Raw genomic sequence first — 27,156 nt, forward strand, 5'->3', positions numbered from 1 at the left:
AACAATGAGAACCTTGAAGTTGTTGAGAGCTCTAAGTACCTTGGCCTTGAGCTTCCAGCCAATCACAAGTGTCATGAATGTGCTATGCATCGTTTGGAAGCCGAAAAGAGAGCATATTATACATTTGAGAACATGTGTAGTGCGGGAAAGATAAAGTGTTGGGTCCTCAAGAAGTACCTTTTTGACACATGAGTGACATCGGGTCTTCTTTATGGAGTTGAAGTGTGGTGCAGGAGCATCAAATCAAAGTCTACATGGAAAGAGCTTGAGAATGTCCAAAAGCGTTTTCTTACAAACTTTCTCCAAGTTAAGACACAAACACCATATATGCTCCTACTTCTTGACTCGGGATCTATTCCAATTGAGGTTATGGGCATGGAAAGGGTAGTGGAGTACATGATAAATGTGTCAAAACCCCTAACATCAACTTCCTACAATTGCATGGGAAGCAAGCAAAAAAGTTCAAAAGATGCATAAAAGCAAGATCTTGAGCACGGGATGGATGCAAGATATAAAGAAGTGGTTTGGAAGATGGGATGCATTACACTTGCTACATGATACCTTAATAGACTCCCAATTGAACGAAGCTTTTCTACAACGCCAATGTATTATGGCTTGGGAGAAATCCGGGAACCATACTCGCCCTTACATGCTTGAGCCTATTCCCTTGTGAGAGATACACACTATCATAACCATTAGGCTTAGCTTTTACTCTCTTTGATGCAAGACAGGGCATTGGGGCAGGCGTTGGGGTAGTGGAAAACAATAAAATCAAGTGTGCACATTGTGCTCACTACAAGTTCAAGAGTTTGAGTACCACACACTACTAGAGTGCTCAGGTTTTGGTCACATACGAACTTTCTTCCCTCCCATTTTCAGCCATGACTTAGACCTACACGCTTTCCTCTCCCAACCACAGTGTGGACTCTCCATTGCGACTCTCATCACCACAATTTTGGAGCATCAAGAATCACTCATCAACCACACGCATAGTACATCACATGTAACTTTGGTCCCATAGGTCATATTTGACCTATGAGAACGATAATAAAATCTCTCTCTCTCTCTCTCTCTCTCTCTCTCTCTCTCTCTCTCTCTCTCTCTCTCTCTCTCTCTCTCTCTCTCCATCCCCCCTTCATCTTATTCACTCCTTTGTTGTAGACCTCTTGATCTCACTTTCCTATCCTTTGCCCATTACATACCCCTTCTACTCTCTCCCTCCCCTTGCCTCCTCATACATCACATGTAACTTTGGTCCCATAGGTCATATTTGACCTATGAGAACGATAATAAAATCTCTCTCTCTCTCTCTCTCTCTCTCTCTCTCTCTCTCTCTCTCTCTCTCTCTCTCTCTCTCTCTCTCTCTCTCTCTCATGTTCTCTTTGTATAAGCACAACCCCCGAATGTCTTTTCTTACAAACTTTCTCCAAGTTAAAACAGAAACACCATATAGGCTCCTACTTCTTGCGTCATAACCTCTTCCAATTGAGGTTATGGGAATGGAAAGGGTTGTGGAGTACGTGATATAGATGCATCACACTCCTCACATAGACTTTATACAATTGCATGCAAAGCAAGCAAAAAAGTTCAAAAGACGTGTAAAAGCAAGAATTTGACTCTCAATAGACTCTAAAGTGAATGAAGATTTTCTTCAACACCGTTGTATTATGGCTTGGGAGAAATCCGATGGGTCACACTTTCATCTTGAGTGGCAAAAAAATATCCCATACAAAGTTAACATATATAAATGGCAAAGGCCATAAATGGCAAGTTTTACATGGTGTAAGTTTTTGTATCGTGTAACTAAAGGAAAACAAGAAAAACTACCAGCGAGCTCGCCATTGCAACAAAACAATATCTATTTATTTATTTATTTATCTTGTAGGCACTAGTGACGTCGCTAGTGGACAAGGCCCTCTAACCATTTTATCTTTTATCCCTCGTGCCTCTTCTTTCTCTCATCAACCCCAATCCTACTCTCCTGAACTCTCTCATCCCTACCCTATATTATCCCCTCTTTTCTCCTTTTCCCTCTTTACCCTCTACTTCTCTCCTCCCTATACATTTTTGTTAGGGTGAACCTCCTCATGGGAACCATCTCTTTCCTATGACACATAATCTATGAGGCATATATGCATGCATACATCCATGACCCATGAAAACCCCATTAAATGAAGTCCACAAAGAATGCATTTAAGAAGGTCCATGATCTCTATCCTTTAGCATCTTAGCCTTTGGACATAAAATCACTATGTACTTACTTCATTATGAATCTAATGTTTTTGCTTTTCATTTGCACTCCAACTGAGTTCACTTAGTGTCTACCTTGTAATTAGGTCCATTACACTAATTTTCCATGAGCGCCACTAATACCCATCAACCCTAACCTAATCCCTATAGCTGGTATCAGAGCTTGTAGATACATAGGCCTTCTAGCTCATATTAGTTAGCCTTCAAAATTCAATTTTAAGTTTAGCCATCCTTTAGCTTAGGTCTCATGTCCTGGTTTTCTTAATTTTATAGAAAGGTCATTGATTAAATTCGAGTCGTGAAACTCTCTATAATCAAACCTAGGCATGATCAGATGGCCAAACTTGTGAACCATAGAGAGATGTATCATGTTGAACCTCCTATGATGTATCAGTGGACCATCACAAACCCTAGATGGACCTGCTATGATGTATCAATGGACCATTGCAAACCCTAGATGAATCACTAAAGAGTACCATGACTAGGTTTAAGAAGGAGCTTGTCATGGTAACCTCCTCATGGGAACCATCTCTTTCCTATGACACATAATGTATGAGGCATATATGCATGCATACATTCATGACCCATAAAGACCCCATTAAGTGAAGTCCACAAAGAATGCATTTAAGAAGGTCCATGACCTCTATCCTTTAGCATCTTAGCTTTTGGCCATAAAATCACTATGTACCTACTTCATTATGAATATAATGTTTTTTCTTTTTATTGACACTCCAACCGGGTGCACTTAGTGTCTACCTTGTAATTAAGTGCATTACACTAGTTGTCCATGAACACCACTAATAACCATCCACCCTGACCTAATCCCTATAATTTTCTCTTTCCACTCATCTCTATACCTTTTACATATCCCCTCCCTCCAACCTTACTATTGTTGTCCATCCCACCCTTCATTCCTCTAGCATTTATCACCCCTACCCTCTACTTCTCTCCTCTATATACTTTTCCCCCCCCTCTTTTCTCTATACCCCTTGCATATCCCCTCCCTCCATCCTCTACTTCTCCTATCCCTCTACCTTTCATTCATCTACTTCTCTCATATCTCTCACCCTTACTTCACCTCAATTCTCTACATTTACATACAAGTGTTTGAAATAAACATGAATCACATTATATTCATCCACCAAATTAGTTTGAGCGACCACGTGCTCCACAATTTTTTGTACCCAACTTCTGTTACCAAATGATAGAGAAAAAGAAGAGTGGAACCTAGGCATAGAATCAAATCCAAAAATCATAAAATGGTGGGGAGTATGTTTCAAGACTTTTTTGATTCAAAGGTAATCAATGTGAGTTGACTGCTCCTTACAATTATTCACAAAATGGTGTTACAGAGAGGATGAACAGAACAATACTAGACAAAGTCAGATCTATGTTGTCTAATGTCAATCTATCAAAAGGGTTCCAGGCAGAAGTTGTTGCTACACCAATTTTGCTCATCAATAAGTCACCTAATTGTGTGATAGATGAGCAGGTTCCAAAGATGCTTTGGTCTAAAAAGGGATAATCTTATGAACATCTTTGAGTTTTTGGTTGTGAAGCATTTTTTCATGTTCCTAAGAATAAGTGTAACAAGGCTTCACCGCAAGTCAAGGAAATGTATCTTCTTTGGTTATGGAGAGTCTGGAGAAATGGGATGTCCACTTTTGGATCCTGAATCCAAAAATATTGTTTGAAATAATGATGTGTACTTCAATGAGTAGAAGATGCATAAGAAACCTATACATACTGCTGAGATTTGACGTGTGATGTTTTAAGAGGATGGGATAGTGCATAATAGAGTACGTAATGTACCTGAACAATAACCACAACATGTGGAAAAACTCTTGTGCTAGAAGAAAGAGTGAAACACCATAATGTGCTTGAGTTACGGAGATCTACTTGGCTTTCTCATCCTCTTGATCATCTTTTTTTACATCTCTTATGTGATGTTGATAGATTGCAGTGAGCCTTCATGCTATGAGGAAGATATGTGTGCCAATGACCATAGATAACCTTAAGTGTAAAACTGGCTATGTAATCTGAGATAAATTCTTTGAAGAAGAATGACACTTGGAACTTGGTACCTCTAAAAGAGGGCATGAACGTTCTTCCTTGCAAATGTATCTACAAAATGAAGATCACTTCCATTGATGATAAGCCAAAGTACAAGGCTAGACTAGTTGCCAAGTGTTTTATGTAGCAAAAGGGTGTTGATTTTGATGACATCTTTTCACCCATTGTGAAGATAAACACTCTTTGCTTAGTGCTTGCATTGAAGTTGTGGGGTATGAAGGTGGTACTCAATGCCACCAAGATCAACTTTGAACACCACTGGATAGGGGGGAAGGGGAACACACATGGCACACAAACAACACACCTCTCTATAGCCCAGGATAATCACTACACCCCTAGGCACTAGAGTTCACCTTCAAAACTCGATAATCTTGTAGGAAAACCACCGTTTTCACACAACTACACATGCATGCACACGTTATGACACCACAAACACCACCAATCACATTGTACAGCCCGATTCATTGCCTTCATCACACACACAACCTCTCTCAATCCCTCCGTGTACAACAGACCATCAGGGGGGCACACCTGTCGACACACACCAAGAACACACGCACACAAGTAGAGAAGAGAAGGGGAAAGGGGAATATCGACACCAACTCCACAGCAAAGATGGTTTACTCCATGAAAAACGCCATGTACATGATAACTCCAAGGTGGCACACCCTCAACAAGCACACAACAACCAATCTGCATCCATTTGACTCCACATCAACACCATAGCTGCACCTCATCAATACCTCTATCAGCCCTTCATCACCCAAGAAAATCTTGTCCCAGAGCTCCTCTTTGAACCTCTCCCATCCCAATCTGCTTCCCCGGCTCTCACCAGAGCCCTCTTCCTCTCCAAACAAGATCCTCCCCCCAAGCCCCAAAAACAAATCCCCCTTTGGGCGTGTGTAGACACCCCTATCCTTGGTCGACCCCTTCTATTTTTATCTTGCACTCTGCATGTGACCCAATGCTCCCTATTTTTGGCAATCTTTGGCCACCAGTCACTACATGTGTGCACCCTCGTAATCCCAACACCACTGCATGTGAGTCATTCCTTACCTTAAGGAACAATCATGGAGCCATGACTATCCTAGTGGGCACCTCCTCTACAGTAAAAAGAGTTGACCCTTACGAGGCGGCGTGAGAACACACTCCTTTGCGTACCCACCATGTCATCACTGGCATTGACATCGTCGACGGCCATTAACCACCACAGGAGTGCCCGTGTGTGCCCAATGTCACCATCACCCTCACATGTGCCACCCACGCAAGGCCAACTCCATAACTAGAGAGCTCAAAGTGCCTCTCTGTCACCTCGTTGCTTCAGTGGAGGGTCAAAATAAACTGGCCCCAAACCTGGCCCTCGGCAAAACTTCAACTCGCAATAGCTTGCATCCAAGACTTGAGTTTTTGATCTAAAAAGACCAACATGCTCCACATGATGAGCTCTACACATCCGTATGCTGAAACTAGCTTTGAACACATGTCTCCACTGCCATGTCCATCTCAGATCTAAAAACACCTTAAGCTTCAAAGCGCCATATCTTGCACACCATGGCTCCGTTTGATGAGCCATCTAGACCTGCTCCTTCAACACTTCAAGCTATACATATCGAGGCCAAAAACTAGCATTTTGGACCTCCTTCATCTGCCACCCAAATTGGCCCTTTTTGGAGCCCTTCTTGGCCTATAAACCGTATCATCCATACACATCTGATGATACATGTCTTCCCAAGATCTTTGTAGTTGCTCCATCCCTTTGCCATGTACAAGTTGTCCTGCACATACCTCTTTGGGCCATCTCCTATGGTCGACACACTTTGGCTGCACCATCATTTCCCAACCCCCTTGTTGAACATTTATGTTCAACCAAAAAATTGCTTGAGTCATCTACCGACTGCAAAAACTTGGCAAACACTATCAAAAAACCAAAATCATATACACATAGTCTTATTGCTGCCTGGAAAACCTCAAGTGGGTTGACCCACCCCCTGCATGACATAGTCTCCGCCTAGATCAAAAACCTGGCACTGATCTTCTTCATCCATCTGTACCACCTGCCAACAGTTTTTCACCCATGTCCGCATCCATCCATGCACACAATATGCCCAAAGCACTTTAGCACTTCTTTGAGCATGAACCTGCCTCATCAACTTACCTGTCCCTACAAGCATATTACCCGAACCAACCAATCCATCCAACTCTACAACCACATTATCTGCACCAAACAACACTTCTAACCCTCCTTCTCTACCATGTAAAGTAGAGCTCCTCTCGATGGAACCCTATATCCGACAGATAACAACCTATACCGCTGCACTTACAATCACATACCTCAGCCATGAATTGTATACCTCATTTAAACGCTTGGACACATTATGGGAATTTTCTTTATCCGCCATATGGAATGTCTATTGCACTAGACTCTCCATCATCTCTAAGTCTGCATTCTCCTCTTTTCTAGCAATGTCTTCCATGTCAACATCATCAAGCTCTTTTTCTTCAACTATTGGCTCTTTAAAGTTGATCTCCTCTACCTGCTTGTCAGCTTCTATTGCATACACTTCAATCATCTCTACTATTGCTGCATCTTGCTCTGCCAAAGTGGAGAAAATCTCTCCATACCACATCATCTTGCTCTTTACCAAGCATCTCGGCTTGCACTACTCCCTACTCTTCACCCATACCCATCGTATCTCCATGCACATGCATAAGATCAAACTCTTCATACCTGGACTGGGTTGATTCCATTTCCGAGCTTGTATCTGCATCTGTGGTACTACACTCACTTGGTTCAACCTCATCTTCCATCTCAAGCTGGGGAATCTCCTCCATCTTTATCGCCTTGACTCTATCTGCAAACCTTACACTCAGCTCTTTATTATCCTTCAAAGGAAACTGAACAGCCATACCTCGATTTGGCAGTTCTTCTCTTTCTCGATCTAGAACTGGCACTTCTTGCACAATTGGAGCCACTCTAACTAGAAACCTCGACATGGGAACCACCCCATCTCTTTGCATCCACAAAACCGTGGGTTCTTCCCGCAGTGGTATATTCGTTATTTTGTGAGCAATTTCTTCCGCCCGAGTTTGAGAAGGATATTCGGAAATAACGGTACTAGCTAGCCCAGAAGGAACATAAAAAAGTCACGGCTTATATTGACCAGTATTGGTCAGTTCTTCTAAAAGTTACACCTTCCATGAAGATTTCTGAGGAGGAAAAGATGTAGAAATTTGAAGTAGGCCTTCAACCACCGCATTGAAAGATCATGAAGGTGTATTCCCATGATACCCTTCAATAGACAATGTAATCGGCAATCATTGCTGAGGATCTACATTCTATTGGTAACCCCAGACGGATGGAGCACAGCACGTACCGTGCAAGGCAAAGAGCATTTTATGATGATCATGGTGACCAAGGCAAAAAGCGTCCCCCTCAGGACCTGGATCAGCCTAAGAAGCCATAGGGTACGGGCAAATGGTTCAAGTATCTCACACCAACAACAACAAAGGTATTTCCACCCCATCCCCCCAAGAAATAGAGCCTGATTACAAAACCAGTCCCAACATGAAGGATAGTGCAAAACAATGCAAGGTTGTTGATATCGACTCTAAACAGACCTCGTTCATGTTTGATGAAGATGAATCAAAATCTGCCAAAAAGTCAAGCCGTGGTACATTATTCATTGGCATCAGGCTTGTGTTAATTAAATGTTGCATGTTCACTCCCTATGCTTGATGTGACATTTGAAGGTAGATGTAAATTTGGTACTCTGGAGTACCCCATTTGGTATTGTAGGGCATCACAACACATTTAATCTATATCTCAATAGTTTTCTCTCATGTTTTTGAATGAAATGGAGGAGTACCCTCAACAAACCAAGTTTAGTTACACAGCACCAGACTTGCATGAGGAGTAAGGCCTTAGTCTAGAAGACAAACTCCCTAAGGACCTGACTGATGAAGGCTTTCCACCCAAGCAGTGGTTAATTGTTTTCAAGTACAAGTACCAAAAGAACACCAAGATCTATTTAAACCATGCCACATTTGGTGGAAGACTGCTAATTTCTATTCTCCAAATTTTATCAGGACCCCCCTTCATGTGGTGAATTGACCAACAGATTTGCTAGATGCTACGCTTTTGATAAATGCCATGCATCAAAAAAAATACCCAGCATGGCATAGAGTAGCATGGGCTCGGTTCCAAGAAGGAGTGTTGCAGATGATAGCATCTAGGAATGGCGTGCTTGACTGTAAAATTGAGGCATGGAGGAGGGGAAATGGTTTCTCCCCTGGAAGTGTCCTACGTTCAGATAAGAAGGCACGGATGACTCAAAGTGGCAGCAACATCTGCACAGAACCAGAGCAAGCTAGCGGAGGGACAATGGCTGACTACCTACCTAATTTAAAGGCATTGCGGCAAAGATTGCTAAAACCGGTGTCACATCCACGATCGACAAACCTAACAGACCTAAAGGCTTCTATTCAAGCAAACAAGGACCAACTACCAAAGTAATTTCTTGAACTACTTTGGTACTTTCTTGTTACTAAATTGTGAGTCTTCTAAGGTACTAGTGATTTTGTCTTGGGTGCTATGTTGGCACGATCCATGGTACTTTTGCTGCATTTTTGTTTAGTTTTGGTAATCTTAAGGACCATTTTGAAACTGTTTTGGTACTTTCTTGAAATATTTTTATAGTGCTTTGGTAATTTTTTGAATTGTATGGCTACTTTATATAACTGTTTGGGTACTTTTTTAAACACTAGGTGCTATGCTGGTACTTTCCTTGATGAATTTTAGTGCTTCTTTATTACATTTGGTACTCCATTGGACTAACTCTCTTGGACTCCTCAACTATGCATGGCTCTAGTATTATCTCATGAATTTTCTTTTCTTCGCTTGTTTCCTCTTCAATTTTTCTCAGTTTTTCTCTTGTTTGTTTCAGTTCCTCAGCTAAGGAAGTTTGTTCTCATTCCTTTCTAGATTTCATCCTAGCCTTCCTAGATTTCCAGGTCCTTTTTTGCCTCTTGTGTTCAATGCTAGGCGTGTCTCTTTTTGCTCATCTAATATAGGTTCTTTTATCATTTTCTGAGCCTGTGCTCTTGTGATCACCTGGATTGCTATCACATATTTGTTTTCTAATCCACTACTAGATGGCATTGCCTCTAGTATATTCAATGTTGCTTTTGATACCTTGTTAGGGTTCTTTGGGCATTCAAAAATGAAATGAATGATCCCACAATCAAGACAATATGCATTCACTATTCTGATATCCGTATGAGGACAGTCTTTCATTAGGTGGTCACCACCACACTTATAACAAGGTCCCTTAGGTTCTTGAGGTGCTCGTTGAGAAACTCTCTGCTGATAAGCGGGTCTTGATCCTGCTAGTCCTCCATTAGCCATAAGTAGCAATGTGCGTTCATCCAAACTGTATCTACCTTCTCCAAAAGTGTGTGCAGTAGTTGGTGGTCCAACCCATCTAATTATGCTCCATGGTTCTAGTGCTTTTAATTCTTCACGTGGGTAATATCCCATACTAGTCATATATCTCCTAGGCTCCTTGTAATATACATGGATTGGCACTAATTCTTGCTCCTCAGGCTCTTCTAAAATTGGTGTATATCTGACTCCTACATGTCTTGTTCCTGGTAGTGGAGGTTAATGTCCTAAGACTGGATGTGGTCTCCTACTGGTCCCATTGAGAATTCCCGTTGTGTATCCTAGCATTGGTGGGGCTTGTGCTTGTGCTAATTGGGTTTGCGGGGCATACTAAAGTTCTTTTATGCACCCCTTGTTGTAATATCACTCTTCAAACGCGTGATTTGTCCACTTCTGCTCTATTGCACACCACTTAGGTTGCTTAACATATGGCTTAGCAAATGGATTAATCCTCTTTAATGATCTATTCTTGATTTATCGAGGATTCGGATTTTGTATTGACTTGACCGATTTAGAACAAATCTCTTGTGACGAGGAATCATCGTTTAGATCCTTGTATTCTCCCTCCTTGTAGATATCACAGTTATCTACCAAGTAGAGAGCTTATTTGTCAAGTCATTCTATGTAGGACTCTTTTTCATGTGAAGGTCTTTCTGAAGATTTGCTTTCCTCAGTCCTTGGATAAAGATGAGCATTAGCCTTGATTGGGTTGCTACAAACCTAAGCATATGGTCTCCCAGTCCTCCTCTATGAGCTCTTTCTAGACTAGGGTTTGGTAAGTGTTCCTCCACTAATCGTTCTTGTTCTACTCTCATCTTGGTACTGCTGATGAAGTGGTGGTATTGGTGGTGCTCCTAGCCCTAACATGGCTTGATAACCACCTCTTTTTGCGTTATGTTTTGATGTTGCATATTGTTGGAGCCATGCTTACAATGATGGCAGTGTTGAGTTAAATCTTGGTGCAAAATGTGGGGACAAACCATTGAGGGCCCAGTGGTACCCTAGGTGACAATCTATTCGGGAGGGGAGAAGACACAAGTAGCGATTCATCTAGTGACTCTTCATTGGAGATCGGCCATAATAAAAAAATTAGACAAGAAGAGTAAGAGATATAAGAGGTGATGATATCAAGAAAATGTGCGTGCTAGGATAAATAAAAAGAAATCTACCGTAGAATGTCTTTTTATGTGGGGGACATGTGATGCTCATCGGAAGTTGGTAGATAATTGGGGATAATACCTTCAAAGCATCATGTGGTGCAATCCACAACCCATTGACATCGTACAACTAGAAGCTAGAGAGAAACCAAAGTTGAGCCGTACTCTAAGGAGACAACAAAATTGAGAGCTAGCTCAACAACAAAAGGAAGCCAAGGCACAAGCACAATTGAAAAAGTCACAAGCTCAAGCTGAGGCTAAGGAGCGACAACAACGTATTAGACGCCAATGAGAGGCCAACCTTGGAGTCACGCATGAATTTCACGTTGAAACAGAGGATGATTGGTTGGACTCTCACACACCTCTACAATACCCTATTGAGTTAAATAGCACCTATGAAAAGTGCTATATAACGCCTTATTGGACACGGGTGCTAGATATAATCTTCTATCATACAGAGTGTGGTGTCAGTTAGGAAAGCCATCTCTAGCTGAGAGTACTATCCAAGTCAAGGGTATCAATAAGAAAAAAACTACGATTTTTGGAACATGACACACTTTTGCCAGTTATAAAAACGGGGTCATAGCTCAATAATTTTTGGTCATGCTTGTTGAGACTATAGAAGGCAATATAAACCTAAGACGCAAGTGGATGATAGTGGCCAAATGCACTATTGATTGGGGGACTGGGAGTGTCACAACACAAAAACCAACTCTTAGCCTTGCCACTCAAGCAATAGTCCCTAAGATATCACCTCCTGAGGAGATAAAACCCAAAACATTGCATGTCCAAGAAGTTGAACCATCTGTACCTATAGTCAAACCCTCTAGAGCTTCAACTTCTGTTGTTGAAACAAAACATGAGACACACAAGACTCGGTGTAATATACCAAATAAAACATACAAATGGGTCCCTAAAGCTTCTTTAGTGACCATTTTTTATGCTAAAAAGTAGGAGCCTTGTAAGAGACGTCCCACTTGCTCCAAGAAATGTAAGAAAACGTTGCGTTGAATTCCTAAACAACTATTGGAAGCCCAAGGCTACTATGAAGGGAATGATCAAATTTGGGTGCCTAAACGTAGATTGTGTTCTTACCTGTCACCTATAGACCTATGTGAGTCAAATCCTGTAACCACAAAGCCGAAGATCGTGGGAAGGGAAAGATCACAGAACACTATACACCTGATCCAGAGCTAGTTTGGGTACCCAAGCGAGAAAGGCTTGTTTCTCCAAAACATAGAAAAAACAAATGAAGCTTCTTGCTCTTCATGTAGTTCATATACAAAAATACAAGCTTCAACACAATCTCCACCTACCATTGTAAATATCCATACAAACAAGAAAGCATTTTCACCTCGTTGTAAGTTCACCACCTACAACAACGTTGAAAGTAAAATCGTGGGAGAGTACCTTACCACCCTTACAACTAGATGAAACGCCTAGGGTGGTCGAAAACTATTAGTCAAAGTCTTCACCCATAACAACTTGGAAAAATTGGTTTCAAAAGGTGATGACATCATTCCAAAAGGTATGATCTACCCAAGGAAAGGTGAAGTGTTTGCTGACATCCATCATTCGCTTGCTCCCCTCTTAACCTTCCTCCTTGACTTCTCAATCTCCCAATCTTAGGGAATGTATATAATAGCCCTATACTCAAGAAAACAAAAATAAAAAAGTAAAAAATTAAGAGCCACCAAACAAAAATTTGGAAACCTACAAATTCTAGTACAGGACCCAAAAATCATAAAAACCACATTATGCACAAGGACACTACCTTTTGACATGACCCTTAAAATATTTGCACACTAGCCAAAATCTATCTAAGTGTACAGATATGGCTAGTATGCTAGAGTCATCCACTCCTACCTTGGGTGAGAGGTACCGTCTTTACTTTTCACAAGTGTTTCACATAGTCTAGTAGGTATTTGCCTGTGAATGTGATTTGGTAGATACACCAGCATATGGGAGACATTTTGAGGAATTAAAATGGCTGATATGTCTCTTGACCACGATTGATCTCTACTTAGTAAAGAGCGTCTCTCCGATTGCACAAGCTTACCCTTTTGGCCAAGATGACTATAGACGTCTAGTGACATTCTTAGCGAACATTTGTGCCTCTCATGATGAGGAAGATTTACATGATTTCACGGATGGCACATATGATCTCACGGATAATGACTTTATTTCTCTCAATGATGACAAGGATAGCGGTTTAGACTTAGGACTACCCGCCCATCTATTCAATATCATGTTCCCTTGACCCTCTAAGAGGGTGCAAATAATTAGGTTAGGGTTCCTTATGTTGTTTTGATTTGTCCAATAAAGGTTGGTGCATCTTCCCACTGATGTGCCTCCTAGAGGTATCCTTTGTGTTTTCTAGTGTGTATGGCAACGCATTGCCATTGATGGGATTTTGAGCTTCATGTAACTCTTCAAATCGAGCGCAATCATCAACAAGAACAGGTGTTTCTTGTCCATTATCATTGCCTCTTGTCTTTTTTAGCATCCATGTTTGTCTACTTTAAGAGTGATTGGTAGCATAATATTCAACACATTTGCTTAGTATTAAACATTAGATTCAGTATAATTTTATGTCATAGTCCCTTGTCTAGGTTTATGAATCTAGCAGTCTGACTAAGCTAGTTTGGCCAAGTTAGGTGTTAGAGATCTTCTCTTAATACCATGGGAAATGCCTTCCAAATTGTCAATGGTTATTTTAGGTTCTTAATCCGATTTAATAAGCATTGTGTGCAATGTACTAGTGCTTTCTAGTGGGCTTAATCTCTCGTGACTTTTAGTTTAACTTATTATAAAGGGAGTTTACTATTGTGATGAGTTGGGGAGGGTAACAATGTCAATATGACCCCCCAAGGTTACAAAATTGAAATGCTGAAAAACAAACAAAAGAATCAAAAGTGTCACAAATGTAAAATCTTAAGCTGGAAGAGGAATCCCAGCTTGATTTGGTACTTCACTCATATGTATTGCCTATGGTTCTAGAGCCCTAGAGGTTCCCAATGTGGACGCTTTTCTTTGAAAAGCGAAAAGCCCAAGGTATACAAAATAAGCACACACGTCCAAAATTGAATCAATGTGAAAACATTTTGGGGGTTCAAACAAAGGGAATAATTCAGGCGATAATTTCATAAGCAATTCTTTTTATCGTAGCTTAACTAGAAGGTCTTCTAGGTATAACCTCTAGTCAACCCTCGGACCTGAAATACTTTGCTCTCACGATTAAACAACTTAATTGACCAGAGAAAATTGAGAAGCTTGCCCATTTTTACCTTTACAATTGCTTATGTGTTTGATTATATTACAGTTTAATGTTTACTTCTGACAAATTGTTTAATATTTTGTTACCAATCAATTTGTGTGCTTACTCACTTCATATGCTTTTTAATTGTGTATGAGAATGCAACTACTGTGCCAATTTTGGTTAATTTTGCAGTGTTTGAAGAAGGCTAAGAACATTCAATCTCAGATGCTCTTCCACCTTGACGAACGGGATTCATCTCAATAGCTTTTGAGGACGGAATCTACATCAGGAAGGGAGACATGTTAACCCTTATGGACACCCTATCACCTTCGACGGGCGCCTTATTATTTATTTGAGTCATGGATCAGGCTTGTCGATCCAATAGGTGTGTAGGTGATCGCCGATGAGAGACACACCACTTATCCAATTTTTACATGATTTTTACTATGACTGGCCATTGTGGGCGCCCATGTGTGGATGGGTCAGACTCTTATGAAAGGTCTATTTTGACCTAAAATCCTCATTCTTTGAGGTGCATGCTAAGAAGTTCTCTTGCTCTACCTCTGTCTCCTTCTCCTTCATGTGCTCACGTGTGTGTGTGTGTGTGTGTGTGTGTGTGTGTGTGTGTGTGTGTGTGTGTGTGTGTGTGTGTGTGTGTGTGTGTGTGTGTGTGTGTGTGTGTGTGAGAGAGAGAGAGAGAGAGAGAGAGAGGGAGAGATCTAGCATTGTTGCGACATCGACGACGGCGAGGCGGTTGAGCTCGACGGTGACAGCGGCTCCTTCTTCTCTGCGGCACATGATCCTTCACAATGGAAAACATTGAGTGGTGAGTGACACACCATTGCCTCTTTGAGCTTGCTAGGTCTGCCTAGTTGTGTGCTTGCAGCCATTCGTAGGCTTGCACATGGTGTTTGGCAAGTTCCTAGCCTCCGATGCATGTGGCAAAGCTCACAAATGACCATGTTCCATTGCCAAATAACATGCTTCTTCGAGGAAATAGTTTTTAAAGGCTCATTGACTGTATATATAAAGATATGCAACACATTCAAGATTACAAGAGGTTTTCAAGGATAGAGGTATTCTTGCTCCTCGCAGTAAGGAGGTTGATGCCATTATTGACTAGGCCTTGGGTAAAATGAGAGGAATATGTGAGTGCAGACTCAATATGTTCATTAGATTGCAATAGTATTATTTATACAATTGAATTTTTGAATTCTCTTGATTTTGGTGATGGTTTGCAGAAGTAATTACTGGGTCACATGTTGGAGAAAGGGAATTCATACACAAAATAGACTTTATTATGGGGAATTCTCATGGACTACCTTTTGAAATGAAGCGTAGGCAGTTTTTTGTGAGGCTTGCATTTCAACAAGGCACAAAGTCAAACACTTGAAGTTTTGGGTTTGTATCTAGCTACACCAATTTTTGCTCATGGTCAGCTGTATGTTGCAATGTCCCATGTGAGATGTCCATCTGCCATCAAATAGTTCTTGATGATGGTCAAAGATCGAATATAAGTGAATCCACAGAGCCACAAACGGTTTACACTCAAAACATTGTATACAAAGAGGTTTTACAACTAACAAATGTATAAGATTTGATACAAATTTTTTTCCATGTAATTTTTTTTCTACTGTTTCGATTCTAACCCAATATACCTGATTCTCTGTGGTTTTTCTCAAAAGAAACTATCAACAAAAATGGAAAATCAATCTATAGTTCGATATATATTGGAAAGAGCACCACAGTCCGTTCTAGGTAATGCTTCATATTTGATGATAATAGGATGATGCTAATGATAGAGTGATGATGTCTCCTAATCTCATTACCAGATCCACCTTCATGGGGAGGACCTATAATAGCGAACAAGGTGATACATCTAATGGAAGATTTTGAGGTGATAAGGTATAATTAAATCCCAATGTTCTCTTAGTTTTTGTATTTGATATACTGACAACAAATTGATTTGTGTTGACTATTGTGCAGAATCACTACTTCTCAGATTACCTATTAATGGGTCTTTATGAATGGATTTTCTATCAAGGATTGGTTGGGTATTACCATGTTTCTCTTTCAATTGATGAGAAAACAAGGCTAGGACATGTTGTTGTGAGAGAGGTAGGACAACACAAACCCTTAAATGTAGTGTCTTCACTTGGCTTTGGTTGCGACAAATGGTTACTAGGATTATATACAGTAGGAGATGTTCCTCAACAATTGGAACAAAATGTACGCAACATTGGACCGTGGACATTCCACGTGTAAGCTTGAGTTTTGTTTTGGGTCTTTGCCATTCTATTTTTGGCTGCCTCTTATTGAAGGACTATAATTGAAATGACAATTACATTTTATTTTCTTGAGGGATATAAAAGAATTTATTGTGCAATTTAAGTGTATAGGTGGGTAACGGTTTTTCTTTGCTTTGCTTTTACTGATAGCTTTTGAATAACTTCTCTTCTTTTTTTCCGCCTTGACGGCCCCTTGGCCGGAGTCTCACTCACCATATGTGGATTTGCTATTCTAAAAAAAATTTGCATAGCGTCGTCGAAGGTGGCGCCATTGTACCAAATGAGCACAAATCATTTTCATAAACATACCCACTTGATCCAAACCAAATGATGTATGTTACAAAAAGAAATATGTTTACTTTTGATGCTTTCTTTCATTTTGTTAGTTTCTGTGTATTGTGAGGTGTGGCCTATCTTTGATTTCTTTGTGTCGTCGTAAGCGGCCACTCCGTCGGCGGAGGGAGTCTCACTCATGAGTTTCAATGGGGATGCAAACGTGCATGCGATCTTAGAATTTGTCTTGTGATGCCTCATAAAAAAGACCATCATTTTGGCCTTATTTTTCAAGACCAACTAATGACTAGGATTTATAACGACAATGACCAATGTTTGACCTTGAGAAAGAAGGTCAAATGAAATGGCATCCAGTATTTTTCATTTTCAGCTAAGAAAATTTACGCTACAGATTAGCCTTGCTTCAGCCTCAATAGTGACAAGCAATGTTCGAAAAAAACTTTTTTTCAAAAACTTAAAAAACCTATATATGAGAAATTTCAAAGCAAAATTGACTATATTTAATGGTTTTTACACTAAAATTCTCTAAATTTTGCACGATTCCTTACCATCAAATTTAAAATTTAGAGGTAGTTTTTTTGGGCACCGATGACAAGGCTAGCCTTTAGTTGTCAATCCTAAGAATGTGGAATGAGAAACTCCTCTCCTAGCAAAGAGGGAAATATTCCATAAGGGGTATCTAGCACTCACCAAAATGGTCTTTTTTTTTCAAGAGGGAGGGGAGGTTTTGGGTTTTTTTTTTTTTTTTTTTTTTTTGGGGGGGGGGGGGGGGGGGGCTCGTCTATAAGTGACACAGGTTTAAGTGATGGAATCTACGACGGGGCCCCTTTTCGGTAGGGCAAGGGGGCTTTGGACCGTTGGATCAACGCAACAGGGAGAGGCAAGGTTTTATAATACTCGCGTCACCACTTTTTCAACGTGTCGTGATAGGCAGGTTGGATAGGGAGTGTGAGTCTTGTGGGAGAGATAGGGGGTTCGAGTCGCGACGCGACAATGGGGAGCCTAAAATTTTTTGCATGGCGGAGATGGGATCAACAGTGGATTGGTTCTCCGTAGATCCTGTGACTCTCTTTTTTGGGGGGGGGGGGGATTATGCCTAGAAATTAAGGAAAATATTAAACGATGCCGGAGCTCTAAGGTTTCAAAGACGGCAGTAATAAAAGAAACCTTTATAGACGAGGCCATTTTGGGGGTGGGAGTTCACCCCTAGTTCACCCCCACTTCACTGCGTGATCCGACGGTCGAGATCAAAGCCGCCTCGCGCCCCCAAATTTGGGCCCTAGATCCCCCCTAGCCAGAGGGGTACCATATAGTGACACGGTGCCCCGAGTTCACTCTTAGTTCACCCGCCTCGCGAGGTGTGGGTCGAACCTGGGACGTCTCGGTTGCCACACAAATGCCCTACCACCACACTAGCGCGCGTCTTTGTCCATGTTGGCATGGCACATGATCATACTCTAGTTTAGGTGCCCCTTAGTTCATCCCCAGTTCACCCACCTCAAACTTACCCGCCCCTAGTTCACCGTTAGTTCACCCACCCCTAGTTCACCCCGAGATTCGACGACGGAGATTCCTTTGATTGAGAGCCGTGCCATATAGTGACTGAGGGGGGGGGGGGGGGGGAGATTATTATGCCTAGGATAAAGGGGCTCTTAGTTCACCTGCCTCACGAGGTGTGGGTCGAACTTGGGACGTCTCGGTTGCCACACAAATGCCCTACCACCACGCTAGCGCGCGTCTTTGTCCATGTTGGCATGGCACATGATCATACTCTAGTTTAGGTGTCCCTTAGTTCATCCCCAGTTCACCCACCTCAAACTTACCCGCCCCTAGTTCACCGTTAGTTCACCCACCCCTAGTTCACCCCGAGATTCGACGGCGGAGATTCCTTTGATTGAGAGCCGTGCCATATAGTGACTGAGGGGGGGGGGGGGAGATTATTATGCCTAGGATAAAGGGGCCAACTTAAGGCCACCTAAGAGGAAACACACACTCCGGAAAGCACGTTAAATAGAATCTAGTGCTTAGATGCTCAAAATGAAGATCGATATCGTCTCTACCAGCAGCAAAAATCTGAAATCAAGTTGCATTTATACAAGCAAAGAACGCTCGCACAACATTTTTTATGTGTATAAAAAATGGGTGTAAATAGAAAACCAGAATGGGGGGCATTTAAAGCCATTGTGCCAACAAGGCTTGAACCCAAGATTTAATGGCTACGATTGCAAGTTGGCTACATTGTCCACCCCAACTCTCACCCATTTGTGTCTCCCAGTAGGTCCTAAAGTGCACAAAAAAACTGACCCTAGAAATCAAGGAAAATATTAAACGATGCCGGAGCTCTAAGGTTTCAAAGACAGCAGGAATAAAAGAAAAGCCCCGGACGGCTTAGAAGAGAGGGCCCATGTTTCTGTAGAGGAATAGCGAGGACGTGCAGGGAGCGTCTCTCTCTCTCTCTCTCTCTCTCTCTCTGTCTGTGTCTGTGCTTGTGAAGCGCAAGTGCTGACCCATTTGCGGGAGACAGGCGCAAGATCATTCTCATCACTTCCCTGCACGCCCAAATTAGCTCATCTGCGTAAACGCCAGCATTTCCTCCTCGCGCACTCTGCTGCAGCTACGTCGTCTCTCTTCACCCTCATCCCCTCGCGCACTCCTTCTGCAGCTACACGCAAATTTGTGTAAGGTATTCTTACTGATCATGTCAGCATTCGCAGTCTCTCTCTCTCTCTCTCTCTCTCTCTCTCTCTCTCTCTCATATCCCCCCCCCCGCCCCCCCCCCCACCCTCCACACCATGCATATGAGAGAGAGAGAGAGAGAGAGAGAGAGAGAGAGAGAGAGAGAGATGTATGCATTTTGCAGATAAGGATAACGCGGAACATGCATCGGTATTGCCAGGGAAACATCAGTCCTTAAAAATCCCAGATATTTCGTAGACTGGATGATCATATTGTGAAGCCTTGTGCAATAATTTAACCATCACCACCACCAGCTGCAATGACAGCAACGATCCAATGTCGCCGCAAATATGTGGTAGCCTTCTGTTGACAGCAAATTAACTGCAACCCCCGTCTCCCCAACTGAAGATGGACTCCAAAATGGACCAATATGAGATCATGGAGCAAATTGGCAAGGGTGCCTTCGGCTCTGCCATTCTCGTCTACCACAAGCTTGAGAGGAAAAAGTAAGCCTTCCAGACATCAACACTGGTTAAATGAGATCCTCTTCCATCCAGTTGACGCATGAAAAAAGAATGTCACGTTTTAGATTCATTCAACTTGCACTTAAACTGCATCAATTCTTACTGAATTGAAAAATTGAAAATTTTACCACCCTAGTGGTGCCCTTGTAGCAGAAAGCTCGCCAATGGATTCAAATCTTGTTCATTACAACCTTTTAGAGCTGTAGTGGCATTATCTTGCGTCACCTCAAAGCCTTGAAGTTGGCGTCGCTACTGAATATCGCATGTGAGACACTAGTGTTATATGGATGGGGTTGTGCCAACATTGTTGTGACATCTAATATAATGATATGTGGGTAGTGACCAAAAACGTTCAGCCATGAATGTCGGTAAATCGCCTCTTTTATAGTAGTGTTGCAAGGGATTTGTGTGTTGTATAGATAAAGTAGCCTTCTTCATGAAGAGCCGAGTCCCAGTGGACATTGTGGTATTTTTTATGAGATGGAGGAATTAAAATTGTTAAATTGTACATATGGTTATGCAGCATCGAAACTTGTTTAGTGATATTTAGGGATATGATTCCTTCTTGGCTTTTATGAGGTCCTGTAGTTGGCTGGGTCTAAACGGTCCCAAGCCTTGTGCAATGACACAAAAGTACACATGGTCGAGCTAGCCACTGATCTGCAAATTGTGGTACGATAACTAATTTATCACCTTTTCCTTGGTATAAGAGCATTTTGACAAAGCTAACAATGAGAAGTAGAGCTTCAAGCCTTCCTCTTTTGTAGGCGTTGCACGTGCAACTCTTCGTCGGTATTAAGAAGTAGAGCTTACCATTTTCTTTGAGTGGGACTCCATATCAACTCATAATACTACCAAATTATTAAGCTCATAGGGAGACTCGGCTCTAAGAGCTCAATATGATCAAACCCTGTTTTTAAAGGAAAAAATATTCTTTGTCGTTGCTCTTGATTTTACCCTCGATCTATGGGCTGCACCATATTGGGACTTCTGGTAAGGGATCATGTACACCATATTATACTTCTTCTGATTGGATATTTTGCATTGCTTACAGATATGTGCTCAAGAAAATTCGGCTTGCACGTCAGACAGACAGGTGTCGCAGGTCAGCGCACCAAGAGGTACCTGCATGTACTCCTCATCACTTTTTTTCATTGCGTTCGAGTTGTTTTGAGCTGTGATGCAAATGAGTCAGTATTTTCAATTGGATGCAATTTCAGATGGCTTTAATCTCAAGGGTACATCACCCTTTCATCATTGGATATAAAGAATCATGGGTAGAGAAGGTAATCCATTTGTATCCTCATAATTTTTCTGATGAGTAGCTTCAGAACCTTCCCAAGAGGCCTCAAAAGATTTATTCAATAAGGTTTGAACTCGAGACCTGATGCTCAAAAACCATAGAAGAAAGAAAAGCTAGATAAGAATGGCGCACAAGAAGCTAGAGACATTTTATTCATATAGAGTATCCTTTAGATAGCTTTTACAAGTAGTCCACCATCCAGCTCATAAGCTAGCTTGTACATCATCAATGACATCGTGGTCTATGTCATGTTAACACATAACCTTAAGGGCATGCACTTAGTGAGCCCTGGTTAGGCTTAAATCCAACAATTGTCTCCTTTAGCCAAACTTGGGCCAGCTATGGTATAGTTAAGAACAATGGGTACTAGAGCATCAATTCATTCCCTTGAACAATGATGGGTGCACACACACACACACACACACACACAAGAGGAGAGAATCATTAAGAATTTACCAGACTTCAGTGATAGTTTTCGGTGAGAATCATTTGAGAGAGAGAGAGAGAGAGAGAGAGAGAGAGAGAGAGAGAGAGAGAAAGAGAGAGAGAGATCTTTAGATTTTTTGACAGGGTTGCTATGTGTGCATTGTGACAACCTACTGTGAAGGTGGTGATATGTGAGTTGGCATTTTCTCAATTTGTAGTAAGTGGTAGCAGTTGTTACCTCCTTATTGCTAAAGATGGCAGACCAGTCCATCCCAATCTGACAAACATACCCCATTGGTCTCATGGGCAGGGCGGAGTACATCAGAAAAGCTAATGGTGTCTACTTTTCAGAGGAGGTGAGATTTGTTCTCCCAATTTCAATCCTTTGAAGCAAAACAAAAACTACACTCTTAATTTACTCTCTTTTACTTATCAGAGGCTCTGTAAATGGTTTTCACAAATTCTGTTGGCAGTGGATTATCTCCATTCCAACCACATACTTCATCGCGATCTAAAGGTGTTGTGTATGCTACATTATCTCCATGATCTCTTCATATGCAGGAGAAGCCCGACTAACACCAATTGACGCGGTATTTAATGTGCGTGTGCAGTGCTCCAATATCTTTTTGACGAAGGATCAGGATATACGGCTCGGTGTGCAATGAAACTAAGTCTTTTGACATTCTAAGACTCATTGAGCTATAAACCTTAACGAAAATGGGCATATTAGTTCTCCACAACCATGTTAGTGTCTCATCCCATTTTCTGCTTCACCTTGGTTCTGAACTGTTTCCTAATTGCAGGGGACTTCGGGCTTGCAAAAATGTTGAAAGCAGACGACTTAACATCATCAGTAAGTCGTCGTCTACAGCTGCCTTCCAATTTACTGGGCATATAAATGTGTATGTATATATATATGTGTGTCTGTATATATACATATATCTATATATCCATATATACATACATACACACACACATACATACATAATATATATATATATATATATATATATAGAGAGAGAGAGAGAGAGAGAGAGAGAGAATTACAATACCATGTCTACTTCTCAGGTTGTGGGTACCCCAAATTACATGTGCCCTGAGCTTCTTGCAGATATTCCCTATGGGTTTAAATCTGACATATGGTCTTTAGGTACAATGTTGACTACTTTTTTCTTATTATCCACCAATGCACTCATTCAAACAAAGGTGCTTTGTTTTGCAGGATGTTGTATGTATGAGATGACAGCACACAGACCTGCATTTAAAGCCTTTGTAAGTATGATGATCTCAGATGAGAAGCCCATCTCAATTTCTCAAGAGAGGTGCATCAAATTTTCTTGCTACAAGTGTAGAACTCGTCAAAGTGACAACCACAACTGATCTCAAGAGGGTTTTATCTGTTTCTTTTCTTTTCTTTTCTTTCTTCCAGGATATGCAAGGTTTGGTGAGTAAAATCAACAAGTCTATGATTGGGCCTTTGCCTAGTATGTATTCTAGCTCCTTGTAAGTCTCTACACCTGCACCTTGAGTAAGTGCATATAACATTATCTTGAGCTTTAATGGATTTCAAAATCATCAGAGTGCTGTAGCACTAACAGTGTGGTTGCATCTCTGCAGTAAGAACTTGATAAAGACCATGTTACGTAAAAGTCCAGAACATCGACCGAGTGTAAGTTTATAAATCTCATAACTAGAGAAGGCGTTAGTTGAATTTAGTCTATAAAGCATGACTTGAAGAACCCTAACTTGAGATTCACACCGAATTCTCAGGCTGCTGATTTGCTCAAAAGCTCTCATTTGAAACCCTACGTGGCGCAATGTCGATTGCAAAGTGGGCTGATTCTGGCTGGAAACCCAGAAAGGCCATTAATGCACAATTTCAATCTCAACGATGAGTTAATTGACATTAGTCAAGATGCCAGCCACCTTAGCAGCGACAGAGAGAGCTGCAGCATTAGCAGAAAAGCCAGCCCCAAGAAAGCACATGATTACAGTGACGCCAAGGTTACCGTTCTTCACAGAGGAAATTTAGTGGTAAGTGGTGTGGATGGTATTGAAGTGTGCGACTGGCCAATGTTCGATAATGAGAGGGACATTGTAGGAGCTTCTGAAAGAGATAAATATAGAGCAAATAACCAGCTTCAGTCCAATGAAGGGAACTCATCAACATGGAGCAATGAAGTGGACAAATACTACGCAGCCAATATAAGGCAGAAAAAACTTGAGGCTATGGAAGCAGCAGCCAGAGCTGATGCAGGTCCTGGAAAAATACACATTAAGCCTCCTCAAGGAGCAAGCACTAGTAATATGCACAAAGGGCTCCCTCCTGTAACCACCCCCCGCACACCCGACATCAAAACAGGTCGATATAGAGCGGAATCGGCGAAGTCCAAAGGTACACCAGAGCATACTACTCCAAAGCATGCATCACATTATGTAAGTGCAGCTCCCGCTCTCTTGTTTTCACATAAAGCAATCCTGTAATGTTCACGTTCCTCCTTTCGTACATGCTGTAGGCAATGACAGGCGATTCCCCTAGGTTAAGGATTCGTGCGGAAGCCTTGCACGAAATTGCAGAGGAAAGGATCATGCCAACCAGACACAAATCAAGTACACCTACTACCCCCGTATCACGAAGAGCTTCATTGCCACCCCCTAGTAAACCGATCAACACGCCTCGCAGGAGCACCTCCCCTGTCAGTACACGCCATATGCTAGCTGCTGGGAGCCCAAGAATTCACACACCAAGAAAAGCTACTGCTCTTCATTATCACGAGGGTGAGGTTGCCATGTATCAAGCTGCAATAGACACTGTCAGAAGCACAGCACAAAGCAGGATGACGGCAAAGGCTCAAGCTCAATCGAATCATAACAAGCATCGGGCTTTCATAGAAGACTTGCCTCTGGAGTCTCCGCGGCTTCCAAGAATATCTGACTCCATAAAAAAGGCTTCACAGATTATCGGCCTCAAGGGTAACCATATTTCCCCTGATGTCTCCGTCAATGCCCCACGGATGGATCTAATACCAGAATTTAGCCTCTCCACTCAAGACACACTCGGCTCTGGGACAGCTGCAAGCAGTGAGAAACAGTACAAGGGCTCAATGGCAGCTCAAAGCCAGCATACTGGAGACATGTCCGACTCTTCTACACCAACCATTACTGGCGGAAGGAAGTATAAATCGTACATGCCATCGTATGAGATTGCTACCTCCTCCAACCTTGCAACCCGATATGACGAGTATGCACAGAATGACAAAACGCAAGAAAAGAACACCATCAAGATCAATGAGAAGGCACCTTCGGTGAAGCCAGCATACAACGATGTGATTCATGTGATACGACATAGCACATTCCACCTTGGCGGAGAGCAACAAGAGCGAGAGAGCGAGCCTTATCGAAAGATGGATATCAGCAGCTTGCTTGATCTACCCAAGTCTGATGTGGACATGCTTTCAATACCCCCCGGCACTACAGTCACTAGCCAGAACGTGTCACAGCAGCATGCAAGTGTCTCAAATCGCGAGATTGACTTCCACAGAGCAAAAAGTTTTGATGTGAAATCATATCGACAGAGAGCAGACGCACTCGAGGGCCTATTAGAGCTGAGCGCGCAGCTGCTTCAACAGCAGAGGCTGGAGGAATTGGCCATTGTGTTGAAACCATTTGGAAGAGGAAAAGTCTCACCCAGGGAGACAGCCATGTGGCTCACAAAGAGCCTCAAGGGAATGCTTGGAGAGCACCAAAATGGTTTCAAGTTTGATAATTAGACCGTTGAAAATTGAGATATGCTGTGCTGCCTTGTGCAACACAGGGATCTAGAATGCTCTAGAAGTAACGTTTCAACAGCTCCTACCTTTATTTTGGGGTTATCCACTTCTAGAGGATTCTAGAATCTAGAGCCGAAGGAATGGAAGAAATAGGTTAATTTTGCTAGTACATAAGGCCTCCTTTTTCTTTTATTCTCATTGGCAGCTTAATAACCAAGGCTGTTTGCTAGCTAATTGTTGCTTGTGGCATGTGCTGAGAAGAGCCCCATTAGGCAGTCGACTTACTTGCCCGTAGCCAAGACTACATTATCTTATCCTTGTAACCTGGTTCCCTGAGTCAATAATCTGTTCAAAGGTCCTCAGGCAGCCAGGCTACTACTAAGAACTAAGCAAAGAAAGCTAACATTCTTTAATGTGCAATGGCTTTGATCCATGACGGAACGTCTAGGTTCTCTCTCTGGTGGCCGGAAGATGAGCCCACTTATTGATAGCAAATGTACACATTAAAACAGCAGCATTGGTTTCTCCCAAAACACCAAAAACATTTCTGCTCACTCAAAAGTTATCTTTGTTGTGTCCCCCACTCTTTTCAATATTAGCTATACAACCTTTTCTTTAACATTAAAGCCCAGCTTGAGGAGTAGATGTTTATTGGAAATATAAATCATAATATGATGCTCTCCTCTTTCGCTTAAGTTTTGCAGAAAATGCTAGTCCTCACTTTCCACTCATGATTGTTGGGTGAAGGAAAGCATACCTGTCGTGCATGTCCAGAATCTTCTCTTAGAAATAATTCAACACTAGTGTGGTAAGAGAGAAAGAAGAAAGAAAGAAAGATTTTTAACGTCTATGTCAGGCCGAAATCGGCCTATGAGACAAATCAAATGTACATGGTGTGTATGTCATCCGTCTATCGGAAAGACAAATGAAACAAAAACTGATACAAAACTGAACTGAGTGTAGGTAGTGGGGTATCTGAGGAGGGATGGAGCTCTATCTCTAGGGGTATATGCATGTCTATATGCTCAAGGTAGTACAATCATGAGAATGCATCAAGCTATCTAGCTCCATCCTGTACTAATGGGGGGATGTAAGATGTGGTACATGGGCGGGTCTGGTGCCAAGGCTGCCCGGATGAAAGCTGTCGGGTCGGCCCTCATCCGGGCCACTCGCTCCTCAGTGGCACGGCGCTCCCGGGCTCGGATCTCCTCGATCTGTCGGTGGTGGGAGCTCGCGCCCCTGTAGCCTGTGACTCGTGGTCGTCGTCTAGCTCGGCTCACCTCCGCCTGTGGGAGTGTCACTCCCCTCTGAGTGTCTGGTGGGGGAGGGGCGGTAATCCTCTGAAAGAAGTCTGTGAGCTGCGACTGTCTCCCCTCTGTCTGTGTAGCTGTGTGTGGCTGTAGTAGTGTGTCCCGATGGCTCTGTATCTCTAGTAAGAACCGTCCGAGCTGTCTCTGATCTCGAGAGTCCATGATCTCTTGGAGAGTGGGCTGTCCTCTGAATAGGGCCTCATACCTGCCTCTGATCTCAGTGTATGCTCTGCATCTACATACAAAGTGCTCCTCACTCTCCACCTCCTCTGTGCAGGCTCTGCAGACGCGCTCCTCCCTGGGAACACCAGTATGTCTCCCGATCTCAATCTCTAACCTGTGTGAAGCCACTCTCAGCTGACCAATCGCCACCCGTGAGCTATGTG

At 42.2% G+C, this 27,156-nt stretch overlaps 1 protein-coding gene across 2 annotated transcripts; it reads left to right on the forward strand.

Moving 5' to 3' along the window:
- The first annotated feature begins 19,192 nt into the window (after positions 1 to 19,192).
- LOC147462066 (serine/threonine-protein kinase Nek3-like) lies at positions 19,193 to 26,081 on the forward strand. Of its 2 annotated transcripts, none has more exons than XM_086502495.1 (15): positions 19,193 to 19,444; positions 19,622 to 19,943; positions 21,016 to 21,082; positions 21,182 to 21,247; positions 21,835 to 21,881; positions 22,001 to 22,046; positions 22,127 to 22,207; positions 22,302 to 22,344; positions 22,494 to 22,543; positions 22,759 to 22,840; positions 22,913 to 22,962; positions 23,120 to 23,193; positions 23,308 to 23,359; positions 23,461 to 24,126; positions 24,207 to 26,081. In XM_086502495.1, exons 2-15 carry the CDS (start codon positions 19,846 to 19,848, stop codon positions 25,458 to 25,460), a joined length of 2,676 nt encoding a protein of 891 aa, XP_086358621.1. In that variant the 5' UTR covers positions 19,193 to 19,444; positions 19,622 to 19,845; the 3' UTR covers positions 25,461 to 26,081. The 2 variants fall into 2 exon arrangements, with proteins under 2 accessions (XP_086358621.1, XP_086358628.1); XM_086502502.1 differs by having other exon boundaries at positions 19,193 to 19,439.
- The last annotated feature ends 1,075 nt before the right edge of the window (positions 26,082 to 27,156 follow it).

The sequence above is a fragment of the Adiantum capillus-veneris genome, chromosome 3 (genome assembly GCF_014529385.1).
Source record: "Adiantum capillus-veneris isolate H3 chromosome 3, ASM1452938v2, whole genome shotgun sequence".
Lineage (NCBI taxonomy): Eukaryota > Viridiplantae > Streptophyta > Polypodiopsida > Polypodiales > Pteridaceae > Adiantum > Adiantum capillus-veneris.